Below are 20,569 nucleotides of genomic sequence, written 5' to 3'. Positions count from 1 at the left end.
ACCCGAAAATCCGACACACTTTTAAACACATAAGGCATATCCTTAACCGCAGTAGCGGCGATTAGAAGGGGCGCGTGGGGGATAGTGTCCCCCCACTTTGTGGAGAAAACATTACGTTTTAGCCGGCAGAAACTAGGAATTATAGAAATTATTTTTTAAAAAGAGCAATTTGTACAAAGTACAAGCCTTGTTCTTTTATCAGCTCATTCTTTCCTTTAATTCTTAAAAAATGTCGTTCGTTGCTGCTTACCGATTTGTATAGAGCCACAGCTATAGAGCATGAGCTATGAGGAAGGGTAGGAGGAGTATATTTTTTGCCAAGGTCATGGACACTCGTCAGTCTGGCAGTCTCTTTGGTGTCTGGTAGTTTCTTAGTGTGTAGTCAAATACTAAATGATTTTTAATTGTATTATCTCGTCGTAGTTCTATTTAATTGTAATACTTACGTAATATTTTTCCTTTTGTGAAAATTTTTAGAATCAAAGTCAGAAAAACTATTATTATCGCACTTAAGTTTATAAACTGTTAACCTTTACCTCGCTGTCGAAATTCACTCAGAGAACATAAAAAAAATTACCATATTGTACCTTTTTTCTTTTTCATGTATATACCCTTCTACGCACCTTCCCCCCTTCCGCCCCCCCCCCCCCCCGCTATATATCACAAATTCGGGTACGTGTTATTTTCTGTACATGTTTTTGCCTCTTTACTTCTAATTCCCAATCGCCGCGACTGCTTAACCGGGTTCTATGTAAACATATAAAGGAAATGTACACATATTTACTTACCGATTTCGATTAAAGTAATCACTATCATCATCATGATTCACCTAAGTTCTGTAGTTGAGTTGCCAGCTTGTTCTACTCTGCAATACGCTGCCATCGTGCCAATTTATTGGAGAAAGTTTTCTTTTAGGATACAATCATGACAACATTCATTCACAGGTTAAGACCGGCACGCACATTGAAGACTGAATTCACTATGATAGTTTTTTAAGTCTATTTCTGAAGAATTTTTCATATTATTCAGCATACAAAATGGGATTTAATTCGTAATAATTTCCGCCAGAAAATCCATCATCCGTCAAAGCGATTGTCTTCCCGCCGACTACGTTGAAATTCCGAAACTTCACAAGGGTACTGCAGAGCGCAGTAGATACCAGGTAATCTATTCTCCTGGCGACCAAGATCAAAAGCTCAGGACGGAGTACAACTTCTTCTACCAGAGTGTGTTATTCGTAGTCATGCCTGCCAACACAAAAACATATGTTCATCTGTGTTTTTACGACATTTCGTTGTGTTCTTATTACTTGCAGATACTAGAACTTTGCTATACATATTTAAAAACGATTTCAAGATTTTGTTGCATTCCATACCATGCCATACCATGATTTACATTTTCAAAGAAGTTCTTCAACGTGGGAAAATTTTACGAGGAAACTTGAACCTCCTTGACACGAATTCAGTCGATGCTGTAACAAGGCATATCCGTATCGATATCCTGTCAATGCGCTTTTCACTGAAGTTCTTATAGTGTGGTGCGGAGTTCCTGTAATTGAACGAAAATGGCTAGTGATGGGAAGAAACAAAAGGGCAAAGGAAAAACGAACGAAGAAATTTTCAATGGATTTCAGATGCTACGAGCTGAACAGCGACAATTGGCCAGTAAACTCAGTGAACTGGAACTTGAACAGCATGAACATAAGTAAGTTTCCAAATCTAACCTTTCCCTCACATCTGAACTGTTTGGTTTACGAATGCATGTGATCTCAGATATGCATGTAAATTTAATTTTAATACTCCTGATTTCTTCAGTAATCTCTGTTTTTTTTTTTTTTTAATTGAGAAAATTGAGGTAATAATATACAACATATTTGGAACAGTTCCCGATAGTCCATTGACTTTTCGAGATATTTTTGACATAAATGTTTGAAACATTAGTTACCGGTACGGCATTTTGGATAATATAATTATACAAGGCATTTCGTTATTTTGCCATGCTTTCGTATGGTGAACACATGTCGATCTTAGTTTAATTGAATTCCTATGACCAGTAAGTATAACCATATATGGAAACTTGATGAGGAATCTGTGTAGAAACGTTCAGAAAATTGTATATCTTACTTATTTTTAAAATGTTTGTTTAATTAAGTGTCCAAGGGAGTACCTAATGAGGCTAGGTAAATATAGAGGAATTATGTAGATTATATAGATGATGATCTTAACTCAAAAGGGAACTTGACTGTCAGTATTTTGAAATAGAATCTTTAGTGTAGTAAGCAAGCCTTACATATTTTTAAGGTTGAAAGTTAATGCACTATTTCAGCTTTTATCATTCATCAAGTGCTTACAATGTAGCCGATTTCTCAAAATAAGTCTGGTATTTTATATCTAGTATTATTTTTTTTTACTTTCACAGACTAGTTATCGATACATTAAAAGAAGTTGATGGAGACCGAAAATGTTTTCGTATGATTGGTGGTGTACTTTGTGAGCGGACTGTAAAAGATGTTCTTCCTGTCCTCATAACAAATAAGGAACAGGTAAGTTGGGTAAATTGTACATTGAATTTACAATATCTTGTATGTAATTTTTGTGATTTATTGAATTACTTTGTTCTCTAAGTTGGGAAATGGAAACTTCTGGTGCAATGTAGCCTAAGCAATGTAGTTTATAAAATAATCATGTTCGTAATCTTGGCAGAACTTCTGTTATGATACACACCTGCTCTGTGAGAGAGCAATATGGTAAAAATGGAAGACAATGCTTTCTTGTTCTTAGCATTAAACTGAGGTCCCCAGAGAAAGCTACCAACTGTTGAAATTGTAAACCCAGGTTGGGAGGAGAAGATAACTTTTTCCCATTGGTTTCTTTACAGCATAAGGGATAAGACTTTGTTTAGATATGTATATTAATTTATCACTGTTGGTTTAAGAGTTTTTAATGTGCTGTAGTTGGTAATGACATCTTATGTAGGTAAGCGTATCTATACTGAGTTATGAGTGTGACACCACCTTGAATAATTTCGGCCAGTAGCAGCGTTCCTTCACCTGCTGCTTTGGAAAATTGACCTCTGTTTTGTGATGTCTTACTATAAAAGTAAAGATACTGTTTAGAGTTGGTTGGTGGGTCCCCAACAGTGGCATTGTACACCTCTGCTTCTTCTGCATGTAATTCAAGGTGAAATTTGTAAGATTCCCTTCTTAATTTATAGGTTCTTTCTTGTGCTATTACCCTATTCACACTTAAGGCTTCATATATGTTCTATCTCCATGTCCATGTATTCGCTCTATCCTTTCCTTGTACCTATGTTATTTTTGTGATTTATTGAATTACTTTGTTTTCTAAGTTGGGAAATGGAAACTTTGGGTGCAGATTGTTAGCCTAAGCAATGTATTTTATTTGTTATGGTAAAACCTAAGGTGGGTTGTTTTTTCTTTACGTCGCACCGACACAGATAGGTCTTATGGCGACGATGGGATAGGGAAGGCCTAGGAGTGGAAAGGAAGTGGCCGTGGCCTTAATTAAGGTACAGCCCCAGCATTTTCCTGGTGTGAAAATGGGAATCCACTGAAAACCATTTTCAGGGCTGCCGACAGTGGGATTCGAACCCCCTATCTCCCGGATGCAAGCTCACGGCTGTGCACTCCTAACCGCACGGCCAACTCGCCCGGTAAACCCAAAGTCTACAACGGGGAAGGAAGCAACAGTCGTTTTAATTGAGGTTCCACCCCAACATTTGTCTGGAGTAAAAATAGGAAAACCGAGCTCGATAGCTGCTGTCGTTTAAGTATGGCCAGTATTCGGGAGATAGTGGTTTCGAGCCCCACCATCGGCAGCCCTCAAGATGGCCTTACACTGCTTGACCTGTATCAAGTTGTTCTGGTATTGTGTGATAAACGACCTTGCCAGCCTTACAGTGCCAATGGGTGGAAACTGTTCAAAATTATAGTGATATCAAAGTTGTAACACTGATGTCACACGCTGCCTCCACTCCTCTATCCAGGTATCGTATGGCACAGAGCACTGTCACTCCCTGTGCAAGCCATAGGTGGTCCAAATGGAAGAGCGAAGACAGTGGCAACTCCACTCGCACTCACCTTGCTCCATCTCTAAAGGGGCACATAGACGTGCAATATCGGAGTTCGGGCAGTATCATTTATAGTGTATATTTAATATTGAAGCGTTGTGCAATATATTGTACGAAATCAAAAGTGTTTGAAATATATTGCACAAATCGCAAAATACTGTGCCGTGTGTTGGCAATGTTGTGCAATATTGCGTCCCAAACAGGTGGTGAAAAAGTTTATTTTGGAGTTTATCTAAGCCTTCCGGCTCTATGGGACGTTAAGAGCAAAGATTACAGTAATTGCGTTAAAAAAGGCAAACAGAACGAGGTGCTTATTAAGAAATATCGTGAAAATTACCCGAACGACGATAGGCAAGAAGTTATTTTTTAAAAATCGGTTCTCTGCGTACAAACTTTCGAAAGGAAGTGAAGTGGCTTCGTGATACAGAAAAGAGTGTTCACCAAACAAAATACCGACATGGACTGACTGTATTTCCACACATATTGTACGTCTATGACCGCTTTGTAGAATAAATTGCACAACCCGCAATATTATCTCCACAAGATTCTATTTATTGCACAAACCTGATTATTGTGCAGTAACATTGTATGTCTGTGGGCAGCTAATAATATATTGTACAATCCATTTTGCGCAATAATAATGCACATCTATGGGCCCCTTAACCACAGCGCTGCACGCCTCATCAGTATTCGGAAGGTAGTCCATGGATCATAGCCGAAATATGCTCTTGGGATGTTGCAAAGGAAAATTGTCATGTTTTCCTTGAGTAATTTCTCTCCCATGTCCGATCTCTGTTTCTTAACATTGGTTTTCAGCGACCTCTAGAACCCTTTTAAAGCACAGTGCTATAGTCACGTGTTGTACTGCTCCACACGAACTTACGTCTGGTAAAAAAACTCTTATCTTCTACATTACTGTATTTACCTTGCATTGTTTTTTCTGTATATGAGTGATCGGTTAATGATGACCCGGAACTTAGGGTCAAAACCGGTACCGTTTATGATCAACTAGTGATGTAACCTAACATTACTAAATTTACATGTATTGAAAAGGTGGAACCATTATGTAATTTCATTAATTTTAATTGCCAATTTGCTATGATTGAAATGTACTTTCATTTAGAAATAGGAAAGGATTTCTAATTGTGTAGTTTGTCAATACGGAGATGAAGATTATAGATTACGATGTACTTTCATATCGTAGGACCAACTTTGATAGGTCTGTCCAGTTTGAAGAATGTCGCTGTGCATTAGGTGTGAAAAAAAAACATTTAAGAAATTGTGAAAAATGTAGAATATCGACAATGGAATGACGTGAGTTATCACCCACTTATAACGAAGAGCAACTGAGGGCAGAGCCCCCCACCAAGCGAGAAAAGAAGAGTCTGTATAATTATATAAATTTCATTGTATGTATGTATGTATGTATGTATTACTTGACTTAGTATCAGGAGACATACTGCGTGGGGGTAAGACACCCCAAGCACCCTTAGGAGTGGGGGGCGAGGGGGTGAGATATAAAAATAATCCAAAATAGTGTTAAATCCATAGTTTTCAGGGTCGCTAAGATGAATAGTGACACTCAGGATTTTTTTATAAGTCCAAGTTCAGCTCCCTTTGTGGTTGGGGGGGCAGTGAGAGGGGGAGATGAGATATAAAATTAATTGAAAATAGTGTCAAATCCACAGTTTTCGGAGTCTCTGAGATCAATAGTGACAGTCTGGATTTTTTTTAAAGTCCAAGTTCAGCACCATTTGGGTGGGGGCGAGCGGGGAATAAGATATTAAAATAATCGAAAATAATGTTGAATCCATCGTTTTCAGGGTTGCTCAAATGAATAGTGACACTACGGTTGTCGTTTTAAGTTCAAGTTGAGCCCCAGTCGGCAGGGGGAGGTGAGAGGCATGAAGAAAAAATGTCCAAATGACAGAGATTATGGATGTTTGTGTGTATGTTCCAGCATAGCTGTCAACTAAACTTGGTACAAGTTTTACCTACTATCTGGGGAAAATACTGTGAGGGTAAGACACCCCTAGAAGCCCCACGGAAGGGGCCGAAATATAATTATAACTAAAAGTGACCAATATTGGTGTTGAATCCATACTTTTTGGGACTATGGGAGTGATTTCAACCAAACTTGGTACACTTACTACTTACTATCAGGAGACAAACTGCATGGAGGTATGACAACACTATCATACCTAGGGGCAGGGGTGAATTATTAAAAAACACAGAAAGAGGGGTGAAATATAAAAATAATAAACAACAAATATTAATGTACAGCCCATAGTTTACAGGGTTGCTGAGATGAATAATGACACTCCGGATATTGTTGAGGTCAATGTTCAGTCCCCATGGGCATGGAGATGAGAGGGGGTGGAAAAGATAATGTCCAAAATGACCAAAATTACAAATGTGTGTGTGTTTCTTCCAGCATAGCCTCATACTCACATGATTTACCATCTGAAAAAAATACTGTTGGGGTAAAACACCCCTAGCACTCCAAGGGGTGGTAGTGAAATATAAATGAAAATGACTGATATTAATGTCGAATAAGTACATTGTTTACGGGGTCACTGAGTTGAACTGTGACACTGGATGGTTGTCATACTCCAGCTGCAATCAGACAATACGCTCACCTTTCTCATAGCAATCCAAAACTTCTCACTTGGTTTCTATCTTATACAAATTTGGTACACGCTTCTTTCCTTAGACAGGCAGTATTTATTTCCTTTTACCCAGCGTCTTAAATACGAAACCTGTCAAATGCATCTTTACAGCGCTACTGACCGGAACTGACAATTCACGTCTCGACAACACGACAGATGATGCGTGTAGAGATGCGCTTGTCCCCTTTTAACCTTGACGCGTGACATAATGTACGTTACAGAATTTGGCACGCATGTCTGTACCCGTCTTAAGGCGTTACAGCTTTCACGTACTGTTAACAGATGGCATCACTAGACTTAAAACCAAAATCGCGTATATGCGAAATCACGGATAACGAATCCGTGTATAACGGGGTTTACCTGTACTATCAGGCGCGAAGTCACAACACAATTTAATGAATATGAAGTCCCAAAATTGTGTAGAAGTCGAAGACGAGTTGCTTGATTGAAGCAAAATGCTAGCTCCTGAAAATCAGCGCTGAGATGTATTGTGACGCTCTGAATACCGTTCAAGTACACATTTGGCCTCCGTTGGGACGGGGGCTGAGATGGTGTTAAAAGTAAAGTCTAAAATGACCAAGGTTAGTGTTGAATCCACTGCTTTTGGGGTTGCAAGGCTGATTGGTGTCAGTCTCAATACTGAAATCGTGTACATATCTATAAATATAGTTATCACTTTTTTTGAAAGGATCAAATACTTCCCAGTCAATTTGTGCTTCTGCAGGGACAAAGTTTTACTCGAAAATTAAATCATCTAAAACTTGAAATCCAACACTCTAAATAACTCTAAAACTACAAAATAGATCGAAAGATGTTTCCATTAATGCTTTCACGGCCCGTACTTATAGGCATGATATTGTATAGGCTTTTGGGCTTGTGCCGTGTCAAGAAAATAAGGTGAAATTCTTAACGTTTCGCAGAAAACTGTGTTTAAGAAGCCTTTCTCGTGGACAGTCAAGAATTCTTCTGAGGACGCTGAGCACAGTTTTCTGCGAAACGTTATTTTCTTGACACGACACAAGTCCAAAAGCCTATACAATATCATGTTTATAGATCGAAACATATCAATCAACATCTCAATAAAGATTCACTTCACACAAAACTGGTAATACTAAAACATTAAAAAACTGTCCGGGCAACACCGGGTACTACAGCTAGTTATGCATAAAAATGAAAAAAATAAAATCATTCTCACTACTTCCTGAATACATTTTTCTTAACATTTAGACCAAGGTTCTAGGACACTTGTCATATTTATTTAGTAAAAATACTATTTATTAATTAATATTTCATTTTTACGATTGCATTGTACTTGAAGTAAACTTTCAAGTGATAGGTGGTGATGGTGATTATTGTTTTAAGAGGAAGTACAGCTGGGCAACCGTCCTCTGTTCACAATAATCAGAGAGGGGAAAAATGGATTGAATCAGACACTTCGAAAAATTAAGGTATTGACCATTGAAAGACAAGGGCCGAGATCAAGATGGCAGTGACTTACATGATGTTCGCGTGTAATATTGTCGCTTGGAACTATTGAATAATCGGTCATTCTAAGCTAAAATTTACCGTCTGAAGCACCAGAGTGAAGCTGCTAAGTACTTTTGTAGTGAGTGTGGTTTTAAATCTGCGTTGTGGAGATTAGTGTTCATTAAAGGATCACTCTCATACCTATAACCTCATCTTGTTAGCTAACCGATAATGGCCGCCTCTGTTGATGGAGGTCGGCAAGTTTTTTCTAACTCAATGAATCTAAATAATGAAAATCAGCAAGTCTCAAGTAACCTCACGAATGGACAGAATAAAGAAAGCATAATTCCCACCCGTACCGGTGAACCAGGTAACCTCATGACAACCTCTATTACTGTTCCTAACACACTTAATCAATCTCCTAACAACCCAAGGTTAAGTTACTCTGCAACAATGCAATCCTACCCTACCAAAGATCAAGCTATTGTTATTGAATCCTGCGATGGTATTAGTATCCGAGATTATATACTAGCAATTGGAAAAGTCACTAGCCCCAGTAACATCCGATTTGTCTCACGGATATCTAATGGAAGAATATGTATCTTCCTTGCAAGTCAAAAGTGTGTTGAAGAATTAATTTCAAAACATCCTAAGATTCTCATAAATAATGTCTCCTTGGAAATAAGACCTCTCCTAACTAAAAACAAACGAGTTATTCTATCCAATGTTTGCCCTGTGATTCCTAATATTGTTATTGAAGAAGAATTTCTCAAACTCGGCATTAAACCAATGTCAAAGATATCACCTATTAGAGCAGGTTTAACAATCCCCGGATTTTCTCACATTCTCAGTTTTCGGAGACAGATTTATATTCAAAATGAAGACTTTAACAAACTTCCAGACTCACTCCAAATCGAATATGAGGGTACCAATTACTGGATTTATTTATCCTCTGACACACCCACCTGCTTTCTTTGTAAAACTGAGGGGCACTTAGCTAGAAACTGTCCTGATAATGATGAAATAATAAATGAAGGCTCCTCATTAAATCAAAACAGTCATTCTCGTGGCAAGATCAATCTAACAGAATTTCCCCAACTAGTAGAGGATACACAAAAAATTGAAACAAACTGTCAAGAAAATATTACCTGTACTCCCTCACAAACTACTGTTCAGACAACTGCTACATCTACATCTCTTCAGTGTTCTCAAAATCAAAACTGTGGGCCTTTACCCTCAGGCGAAACGACTCTAACCTCTCATTTGGAATGCCCTCAAAACCCCTCATATGTTCATCTTGCTGGATCAAAGAGACCAATATCACTATCTAGCAGTGAAACTACAGGCAGAAAAGACCTTGATTTTAAGGAACCTCCCCTAACAACTGAACCTAAGACAAGTGAACAGACAGGGAAACACAAGACAAAACAAACTTACAAGAAACCAAAGACAGAAAAAGAAAGCACAACTATTAGTGATATGCTTAAGCCAATTAAGCAAGTTCTAGAAGCCAACCCTCAGTCCTTTCCCCTCAATTACTTACAACTCCAATCCTTTTTTGAAAACAGTATTGGAGTTAATGACATTGCAGCAATAGCTTCCAATTACACCCAAGATCTAGAGGGTTTAGCCCAAGACCTTCAAAAACTATATCCATACTACACTGAAAAATCTATTAAGAACAGGAGTACTCGAATAGTCAAGAAACTGCTTAAGGCTAGCAGTGAAAACAGAGGAGAAGCAATTAACAGTTTAGTTCCAGATTACTCCAGCGATGACTCTACTTCCCTTTCATAATAATGATAAAATTCCCTCTACACTTGTTTGTCATTCTTATGACTATATCATTACTTCAATGGAACCTCAACAGTTTTCGATCACAGCGAGAGTATTTACAACTTCTACTAAATAAACATCAGCCTTCAGTTGTCTGTCTACAAGAAACTAACTTTAGAGACAACTTTGTTTCCCATTTAAGACAGTTCAACGTACATTATAAAAACCGAATTAATCCAAATCATGCAAGTGGAGGCGTAGCCACCTATGTTAAAAATAATTTACACCATCAAGAGGTTCCTTTAACTACTGATTTAGAAGCAGTCGCAGTTTTATTATACCTTCCACAAGCTATATGTGTATGTAATGTTTATTTTCCTACGAATAGTACATCTCACGCTGATGATTTAAGAAACCTAATACACCAACTCCCCAAACCCTTCATCTTGATGGGTGATTTTAATAGCCACAACAGTTTATGGGGTAGTCGCAATACTGATGCAAGGGGGAAAGAAATAGAGAAGATACTAGATGAATTTACTCTAGTATTATTGAACTCAACTGCTCCAACTCGTTTTGATATAGCACACGGAACATACAGTAGCATAGATTTAACTATATGTACGCCAGACATAGCTGCACTATTTAACTGGTCCATTTATTCAACTCTACAAGGAAGTGACCACTTCCCCATCATAATTAATGATGATCAAAGTTCTTCAGACAACACATCAAAACTCCAATTCTGTAAATGGAATTTAAATAAGGCAAATTGGCAATCATTTAGAAAGATTGTAAATAACTACTTAAACGATCTAACTCCAACAAATAAATTTCCTTCTAAGCACATCAATGATATTGTTCAAGACTTCACTGAAGTAATAATTAAATCTGCTGACCAGAGCATCCCAAAAACAGCTCCTATACCCTTCAAGAAAACGGTTCCCTGGTGGAATGACTCCTGTAAAGAGGCTATCAAAAATAAAAACCGTGCTTACTACATATACAAAAGAAATCCTACGCCTGAAAATAAAATCAATTTTCAAAAACACCGAGCAATAGCACGAAATAAAATAAAATTAAGCAAGAAAACCTCCTGGTTAACATTCATCTCCTCCTTAACCTGCCAAACTTCACAAAAAGTTATGTGGAATAAAATCCAAAGAATAAGTGGCAAATACAATAAATTCTGTATTATCTCTCTAAGAGATCCAGTCGCTGGGTCAATTGTAAATGAACCTCAACAAATAGCTGATCAACTGGCTAAATCATTTTCAGAAATCTCTAGCGATAACAATTATGAACCTGAATTTCTTCACATGAAAACAACTCGAGATCCAATAGACTTAAGTGAAACTGTACCTACACCGAACTATGCTTATAATGATACTTTACAGTTACAAGAAATGGTTACAGAACTCAACAAATGCGGCAGATCTAGTCCTGGCCCAGACACCATTCCATATGAATTTTTAAAACAGCTTCCACATAGTGCACTCAATTATCTACTTGCTATTTTCAACTACATATGGAGTTCCAAACTATTTCCAGATCAATGGCGTTGTGCTATTGTAGTGCCTATACTCAAACCAGGAAAGGACTTTTTGATCCCAGATAATTATCGTCCCATCGCCTTGACAAATACAATGTGTAAGCTACTGGAGAAAATTGTTAACAAGAGATTACGCTGGTATTTGGAACATATACACTTTTTTAGTGATGCACAAAATGGTTTTCGTCAAGCACGTTCAACAACAGATACTCTGGTATGTGTAGAATCAGAAATCCGAGAAGCTTTCCTAAATAATCAGCACCTCATAGCTGTTAGTTTAGACATTGAGAAGGCATATGACATGGTGTGGAAAGACTATCTAATTGAAACACTGATGAAACATAATATTTCAGGAAACATGCTTCACTTAATTTATAATTTCCTTAAAGATCGCCGAATTCAAGTCGGGACAAATGGAACTCTTTCACATGAAGTAACCATTGACAATGGAGTTCCCCAAGGATCAGTCATCAGTGTCACATTATTCCTCGTTGCAATAAATGGCATTGTCTCCAACATTCACCTACCAGTAAAGGCTTGCCTTTTTGCCGATGATTTGACTATACTAAGTGCAGGAAGAAATAAATTAACTACTCAACAGTTACTTCAAGAATCAATTGATAATATCCAAAAATGGGCTAAAGTTACAGGGTTCAAGTTTTCCAAAACTAAAACCAAATGCATACTCTTCTCCAAATGTAAACATACTGTACAAGACCCTGAGTTGTACATGGACAATCACAAAATTGAAACAGTAACAACTATGAAAATCTTAGGAGTTTTATTTGACACTACGTTAAGTTGGATACCTCACCTGAAAAACCTTAAAGATGACTGCTTGCGAAGGCTGAACATAATGAAGATCCTGGCAGCAAAGAACTGGGGGGCAGACTACCAAGTGCTAATGAACACGTACAAAGCCATTATTAGGGCTAAATTAGACTATGGCAGCATTGTATACAATTCCGCAAGAATGTCTTCACTCAAAATCCTTGATTCCATCCAGTCCTCAGCTCTTCGAATTGCTCTAGGAGCCTTCCGTACCAGTCCAGTAGCCAGCATTCAAATAGAAGCAAATGAACCACCACTCACAATTAGACGTAGACAACTAAGTTTGACTTACGCGCTCAAGGTAGCAACTATGAGTGAATCAAGAATTAAGTTGTATGCTTTTCCTAACAAGCATCAAGGTACACTCATTAAATCAGGATCACAACCACAGCCTTTCAATGTCAGAATAGCCAAGTTTCTTGAAGAACTAAATTTAAATATCCCTCCAATACTCCTCACAGACAACTCTCTTAATGTCCCACCATGGACTATTACCCTTCCAAAAATTAACTTTGAAATAAATTACAGTGTCAAAGATGAAACTGACAGATCTCACTACCATCAATTATTTCTTGAAATTTCTAATAAATACCCAAGGCACACTGCAATCTATACTGATGGATCAAAATGTGAGGAAAGAAATGGATGTGGGATTATATATCCTGAACGTACCATGCTATACCGATTGCCTGACTACTATACAGTATTCTCTAATGAGCTGTACGCAATAAAGCAGGCTATGCTATATATTTTGAAAACCAGCACCTGTAATAACACCATCATTTTTTCTGATTCAAAAAGTGCATTAAACGCAATAGAAAGTCCATCATCGAAACACATCCTTGTACAAGAAATACAACTGTTGTTTAACAACATCATGAAAGAAGGCAAACAAGTCATCTTTGTGTGGATACCTTCTCATAGAGGTATTCAAGGCAATGAATCTGCTGATCAAGCAGCTAAAGACGCTACTTACCTCCCGTTAGGTGATCTAACAATAGCTACCCCTCACACTGACATTATTGCCTATGCTAAAACAAAATTATACCAACAGTGGAAGATAAAATGGCTTCAAACTTCGAACAGCAAACTCCACGAAGTAACAACGGAATCTACAGTACAACACTATCTTCACAACCTTCACAGGCAAGATCAAGTCCTAATAACTAGAATACGAATTGGCCACTCCAAGATAAGTCACAGCTACCTCCTTGAGAAGAAACTGCCTCCCATCTGTACAACATGCAATAGTGTGCTGACTGTGAAGCACATCATAACAGACTGTTCACTGTATGACAAATGGCGCCAGTACCACGGTATACCTAAGGATATTAAGGGGACACACTCATCTCCTTCACTGTGCAAACAAATTATCAAGTTTTTCAAAGACACTGGCCTGTATTCAAAAATTTAACTGTTCAGTTTAAAATACCACTTTTATATTTTTTTCCATTCTTCACCCTCTGTAATTTAATGTAAATTCTACAGTTAGAAGTCACGATAAGACCTTAGGGTTAAAGTGACTCTAAATTATCTTAATAAAAAAAAAAAAAAAAAAGACAAGGGCCACGAAGGGCGTGAAAATGAAAGACTTCCTAAGCCTCGAATGCTCTAATACCATCGGGGTTGGAAAGAAACAAGAGTTGACCGATGAAGGTTGCATAGGATAGATGAAAGTGAGGAAGCTGGCACAAGTAAGTGGAAGCAATGCCAGAACTCAACTGAGGGCTCGATGATTGCCAATTCAACCTCTCAAGTTCAGAGCCCCTGAGGCCTCTTTTAGTCACCTCTTATGACAGACAGGGGATACGATGGGTGTTATTCTACCGCCCCCACCCACAGGGGGATTTCAACTGCTAGGTCGTGTCGGTACGTTCACTGCATACTGAAGAGATGTCGAGTACAGAACACAGTTACATGACGAACTTCCTCTCTGTTCCTCTTTGAGTTGCTCCCACCCCTTCCTAGTGCTGAGCCGGCTGGCTTCTAAGGTATCTCACTCAGCTGGCAATACCTAGCCTAGTGTATGCCACATATTATTTATTTCATAACCATAGAGTTGCCACTAGGATAAAATATACTTCATTTTCCAATACACCACTTACCCCCTCTGGGTGGGGGATGCACATGAATACACCCATGGTATCCCCTGTCTGTCGTAAGAGGCGACTAAAAGGGGACCCAGGGGCTTTCAGCTTGGGAGCGTGGGTTGGAGACCACGGGGCCCTTAGCTGAGTCCTGGCATTGCTTCCACTTACTTGTGCCAGGCTCCTCACTTTTCTCTATCTTGTCTGACCTCCATTGGTCAACTCTTGTTTTCTTGCGACCCCGACGGTATTAGAGCATTCGAGGCCTACGGAGTCTTTCATTTTCACGCCCTTCGTGCCTCTTGCCTTTCTTCATTTTTCGAAGTGACGGGTCCCTTCATTTTTTTTCCTGTCTCTGTCTACACCCTGTGGTGGGGGATGCAGACGAAGAATACACCCACGATATCCCCTGCCTGTCGCAAGGGGCGACCAAGGGATGTTTGTACTAAAACCATAAAACTACTTGTGATTATTACCATCACACGGGGAACACCATGGGTCGCCTTTACTTGTGATTAGTACCACTATGTTAGGTACACAATTGGTTTGTGATTAGTAGCAACAGAAGGTGAGTCTGTATGGGTTTTCCAGTACCTGTGATTAGTACCATTGTGAGGAACACGACGGGTCTGGGTTGTTGCCTGTGATTAGTATCCACTATATGAGGAACACCACAGGAATACCGGCATCTGTGATTAGTACACCTAGGTGAGGAACACCAATGTTTTGTCGGAAATCACCCAGAACAAATCGAGCTGCTTTTCTTTGGATTTTTTCCAGTTCTTTAATCCAATAATCCTCGTGAGGTCCCATACACTGGAACCATACTCTAGTTAGGGTCGTACCAAAGACTTGTATGCCCTCTCCTTTACATCCTTAGTACAATCCCTAAACACCCTCATAACCATGTGCAGAGATCTGTACCCTTTATTTACAGTTCCATTTATGTGATTACCCCAATGAAGATCTTTCCTGATATTAACACCTAGGTACTTACAATAATCCCCAATAGGAATTTCACCCCATCAATGCAGGATTTTTAACCCCGTTTATCATCATACCATTGCCTACTGTCCATCTCACAACATTATCAAGGTTATTTTGCAGTTTCTCACAATCTTGTAACTTATTAACTATACAGAATAACATCATCTGCAAAAAGCCTTATCTCTGATTCCACTCCTTTAGTTATATCATTACCGAGCTCGATAGCTGCAGTCGCTTAAGTGTGGCCAGTATTCGGGAGATAGTAGGTTCGAACCCCACTGTCAGCAGCCCTGAAAATGGTTTTCCGTGGTTTCCCATTTTCACACCAGGCATATGCTGGGGCTGTACCTTAATTAAGGCCACGGCCACTTCCTTCCCACCCCTAGCCCTTTCCTGTCCCATCATCACCATAAGACCTATCTGTGTCGGTGCGACGTAAAGCAACTAGCAAAAAAAAAAAAATTATATCATTTACATACACAGGATAAGAAAACATAAAGTTCCAATAATACTGCCTTGAGGAATTCCTCTCTTAATTATTACAGGGTCAGATAAAGTTTTGCCTACTCTAGGTGCCAAGGATTGCTAAATGTGGCTTAGTGCACTTTCCTGTGGTGCCAGGATCACTCTTTGAAATTCTCAGTAAATGTGTGTTTTCTTGACTGTTGTGTCATCTGTTGGTTAAACATTTGTAATAAAAAAACTTTAACGTTTCTAGTTCACACTTATCACCACTATTGTCGCTTTTGGTAGTATTTGTTCGAGTTTCATGTCTATACAAATCTTGTATCTAGTAGTTGTCATGTGAACGTAATAAACAAAAATGGCTTGGTTGAAATCAAAAACATTGCTAACTGAATCGGATATTTTACAAGCTTTTGATGAGGGTAGTGACTTTACTGAAATTGATAGTGAAAATGATTCTGAGGACATTGAAATTCCAGGCGAGGCTGGAGGAAGTTTGGTTAATTTGTCAGATGACGATACACCATTGCAGACAACTGAGGAAATGTGCTGTATGTGCAGTGACAGGATAAGAGTGAGGGCGATCCAGACATTGTTGTCCAGCATGTAATGTGGCAGTCCATAACACATGCTGGGATCAAATCAATCAGAGCACCTCTTTAGAGCAAGGAGACACAAAAGGAAGAAAACCCAAGAAGAGGAAGTAGAATCAGAATAAACTGCAAGAAAAAGTTATTTTTTTCTTTTTCCCCTGTTGTGACATAAAGTTATCCGGGAGTGCTAATTATGTACAGATTTTCTTGAAACTTTCGTGGTTATTTCAGCATTACATGGGGAACATCTTGTATATTTCTTTTTTGTTATGATGAAATTTTTTGTGCAATTTCACTTTTTTTTTTTTTCAGGATAACAAAAATTCAAACCATCAAAAAGTCTGCTTTCTTATAAAGGATATTTAGTTCTAATATTTTCATATTTTATATGTATTCTTATTGTGAAACAACTCTTTTTGATCAAAGTGGTGTCTATAATGTTGGTTTCTGATATTTACCAATTTTATTAAATATTTTCTAAACCACTACATTGGCACTTGTAGGGTTAAGAGAGTTAACGTCAACTTTGTTTTGTTTTCTTACAGCTAGGCAACGTCATCTCCACTTTGTCCGAACAGCTGTCCAAAAAGGGCGTCGAGTTGAACGAATACAAGGAGAAATACAACATCAGGCTTCGAGGCCAAGATGAGGCAGCGACAGAGGCTGAAGGGGAGCAGAAGCCTCGCACTGGCAACGTTCTCGTAGAACAACCTATGTAGAGCTCGCAACGAACTTAGTGGTGGACTCGTCTTTGAAGTCTCAGGGGACAGAGCCATTTGCCTGCCAGGTGTATCGTGGTACATAACGACTGAAAGTGTGTGTTGTTTGATAATCAGTGCGATCATGCGGAAACATTTTTAAATACTCTAATTTATAGCGAACCTTCATGCCGTTGTCTTAGAATTAATGAAACAAAACATTCTCACCATTTGAAGATCATTGTAGGTAAATTCTGCCATGCCTCTAATAAAGATAATTTCGTAATATAAGATACCGTATCATGTCTAAGTACCGTATTGTCAGCGGTGGTTTGGAAATGTGTGTTATAGGACTCTTGATTGTGGACTTCAAAAGTTTAAATTTAGCTCAGTTTCACGTTAGATTCAGAGTTTTATGATATTTTCTTCCATTTAGATCACAATTTTTGTTAGTTGTAGTCTTAAAAATATAGTATTTATGCATGTATTCTTTGCTTCTGTGTAAGCTGATTTTGGTAAATAATTTTAGTATTACATTCCCCGGAATGACTTTTGTACTGGGCTGAATAGCTCAGGTGGTAAAGTTGGCAGGTTTAATTTCAGTGATGTTTGAAAGTTTTCAAGTATACTGGCCCCATGTCAGTGCTTAAAAATCCTGCTGGACAAAATTCTGGCTGCTCAGCAGCTCCAGAAACTGCAAAAGAAAAAATAGACATGATCTTTTGGGATTTGGCTATGTCGGAGAATTAATGAGTAGAAATTCTTTGTTTCCCGAAGACTTCGGTCTGCATCTTCGAAAGAGAAACAAGTCTGTCGATCAATAACAATTAAGGTTGTAATGTGAAAATCACTTGACCGTTGGTATATTGTTAACACATTGATGACGGGCCCTGAGTGGAGCCTGCTACTCATGTTGATGAGATAGTTCAAGTCTCCAAGAAAAATAATTACACTGCTGCACTTAACTACTTTAACTTGAAAAGTATTCATGATATTGACCTCAGAGTTGGATCACGTAATCACTAGGTTGCTTAGTAGTCTCTACGGTGTGATACCTTACAAAGCAGTACACTTTGTGGTTTCCCTTTTATTAGTCTTTCTCAGCGGAGCGTAGTAGAAATACCTTGTTTGCGGCTTTCATCAACTTATTGCTGTTTTTACAGACCACGCGGCTAACACATCCTAGATATGTGCTAGTTAAATAATATTAATACATATGAGTCACTGGGTGCTCCAAATTAAAATGTAAATACTGTAAAATTGTTTATTTCAATGTTAAATCTTCACCTCGCCCGGTTACTCATTCCTGCCACCCGGCTGACGAAAATTTCTGGAGAGAACACTGTTACTGCATCAAGTATGCAAGGATTTTTCTTTATGGCTACTCCTGGTTTAGTGTTAGCCATTCATCATTAGGAATATCCAATTCACTGTCTCTCATTACATGGTAGTGGCGATTGGGAATTTTAAGTGGAGAACTGGGGGCACAAAAATGTATAGACAACATTGAAAGAAATTGCAATAAAATGGTAAGTTTTTGATGCCTTCGGAGCAAATTTTGATAGAAGGTTGACAGTCTACCAACTTAAGTGCAGTAATAATAGTACTATACAATAAAACTTTCACCAGAGGAACAATAATTACGCATCTATTACAATTAAATAGAAATACAGCACGATTATACAATTAAAAAAGTCATTTAGTATTTGACTACATAATTAACAAAGTAATAGACACTAACTGAGCAGATACATCTTGAAGGAGATTGCCAGACTGACATATGACCGCGACTTGCGAGTGACCTAGGCAAAAATATACCCCTGCTGCCCTTCATCATAGAACATACTACACATTGCTCCGCAAGTCTTCACTACTTGCTGTGGCACTGTATAATTTGGTTAGCCATGATGAATGACATTCTATTCATATTTCCGCCAAGTATTTTTCTTACCGGTAATTAAAGAAATTGGCAGATAAAAAGACAACAGGATTTTTACAAATTGTTTTTTTAAATAATTCCCTGTTTCGGGCAGCTAAAATGGAATAAAATAATTCCCCCCCCCCCCAATAGCCGCTACTGTCAGTACATATGATAACCAGTCTGCACATAATTACTGTAATCACAAATATCTGCATGCATGATCGCATCGCGCTATGTTGACATCCGCACTGAAGCTCTAAGGAATACCTGTTACATTTCTGATATTATTTTGTTAATTACATGAAGGTTCAAAGAACGTTACAGTGATAACTGCCTTACACTGTATATTCCATGACTGCATCATTTGAAACTTATAGTCTCACCACCAAATTGTAGCAGTGATCAAGGGAATACGACGTGCATGAAAACCACAATTCTTGCAGCCCGTCTTGCAAGAATTTTCAAGGCCAGTGACCCATGTGGTACATCAGATAATGAATCTGCGTATAAATCTTAAAATATTTTGTCGTCACGTAAGGCAACATTGCCGTGGGCTCTTGACATGTAAGTATAGTGTATGCGTGTAGTTATAATGGCTGCAAAGAGCATGCAAGTGGAAAAATGTATCACTACGTAACATTTATGATCCCGCTGCTCCACGACATGCTTGCAAGTTGTTCTAAGTTTGACCTACAGATAGCACAGCAAGCTGCAAACGATGACCGTGTCTAAAAACGGAGATTTCCGGGCTCTGTCAATCACAGCTGGCCACAGTAATATGGAGATCTCCAGGGCCCGTCATCAATGTGTTAACACAATAGTTTGTCAACTCGTCTGTGTTGTACGTAATTTTGTTGCCAAAAAATATATATATATACAGGTTATATGAGGTAAAATTTATTTTTAATGGCAAACACTATGAATAAACAGCATATAAGAAAATTTACTAGGTTGTGATGATTTTTATGAGTGCAGTGTCCAAAATTACACTTGTGTGTAGAACATCTCCACATTGCGCAGCCATGGTAGAAATAGTTTTCTAAGGTTGTAACTTGGGCAGTGACATTTAACTCTAATTAAACACACTAATGGCGTGCATAGTTTGTTCCTGATTTTTAATATCTTGTCAAAGCCTGCTGCAATCTCCACTGGCGGCGAGTCTGAAACATTTCTGCTGCTCCAGGCTATGCTCGCTCATAGACTGGGGTTAATAAAGCGACAGAATTTTGTGCAATGAAACCTGAAGTGTTTTTTCAAATGATTTTGGACACCGCTATGAACGACAATATGCTGTAAATTTTCTTGTGTTCAAAATTCACCAACACTGACCCAAAGGAAACTTAGGTTCTTGGGCACACAAAAAATCTGGTATGTTAACCACTTGATCACTTGTAGGTACACTAGAAGATCGTTCGGTCGGATCAGTTGAGACCA

The 20,569-nt window shown here is 38.4% G+C and overlaps 1 protein-coding gene across 1 annotated transcript; it reads left to right on the top strand.

Annotated features, from left to right (window-relative positions):
- The first annotated feature begins 1,477 nt into the window (after positions 1-1,477).
- On the top strand, positions 1,478-20,081 carry Pfdn2 (prefoldin 2). The gene is made up of 3 exons (XM_067157306.2): positions 1,478-1,704; positions 2,419-2,542; positions 17,062-20,081. The coding sequence occupies exons 1-3, from the start codon at positions 1,565-1,567 to the stop codon at positions 17,233-17,235; spliced, it is 438 nt and encodes a 145-aa protein (XP_067013407.1). The 5' UTR covers positions 1,478-1,564; the 3' UTR covers positions 17,236-20,081.
- Positions 20,082-20,569: the final 488 nt, after the last annotated feature.

The sequence above is a fragment of the Anabrus simplex genome, chromosome 13, assembly GCF_040414725.1.
Source record: "Anabrus simplex isolate iqAnaSimp1 chromosome 13, ASM4041472v1, whole genome shotgun sequence".
NCBI classification, from domain to species: domain Eukaryota; kingdom Metazoa; phylum Arthropoda; class Insecta; order Orthoptera; family Tettigoniidae; genus Anabrus; species Anabrus simplex.
The sequence above is the reverse complement of the archived record's forward strand: the minus strand, read 5'-3'. Positions and strand labels throughout refer to the sequence as shown.

Coding starts and splice junctions, on each gene's coding strand:
- Pfdn2 (XM_067157306.2), top strand. CDS start 1,565: ATGGCTAGTGATGGGAAGAAACAAAAGGGCAAAGGAAAAACGAACGAA. Junction 1,705..2,418: donor CTTGAACAGCATGAACATAA/GTAAGTTTCCAA, acceptor TTACTTTCACAG/ACTAGTTATCGATACATTAA. Junction 2,543..17,061: donor TCATAACAAATAAGGAACAG/GTAAGTTGGGTA, acceptor GTTTTCTTACAG/CTAGGCAACGTCATCTCCAC.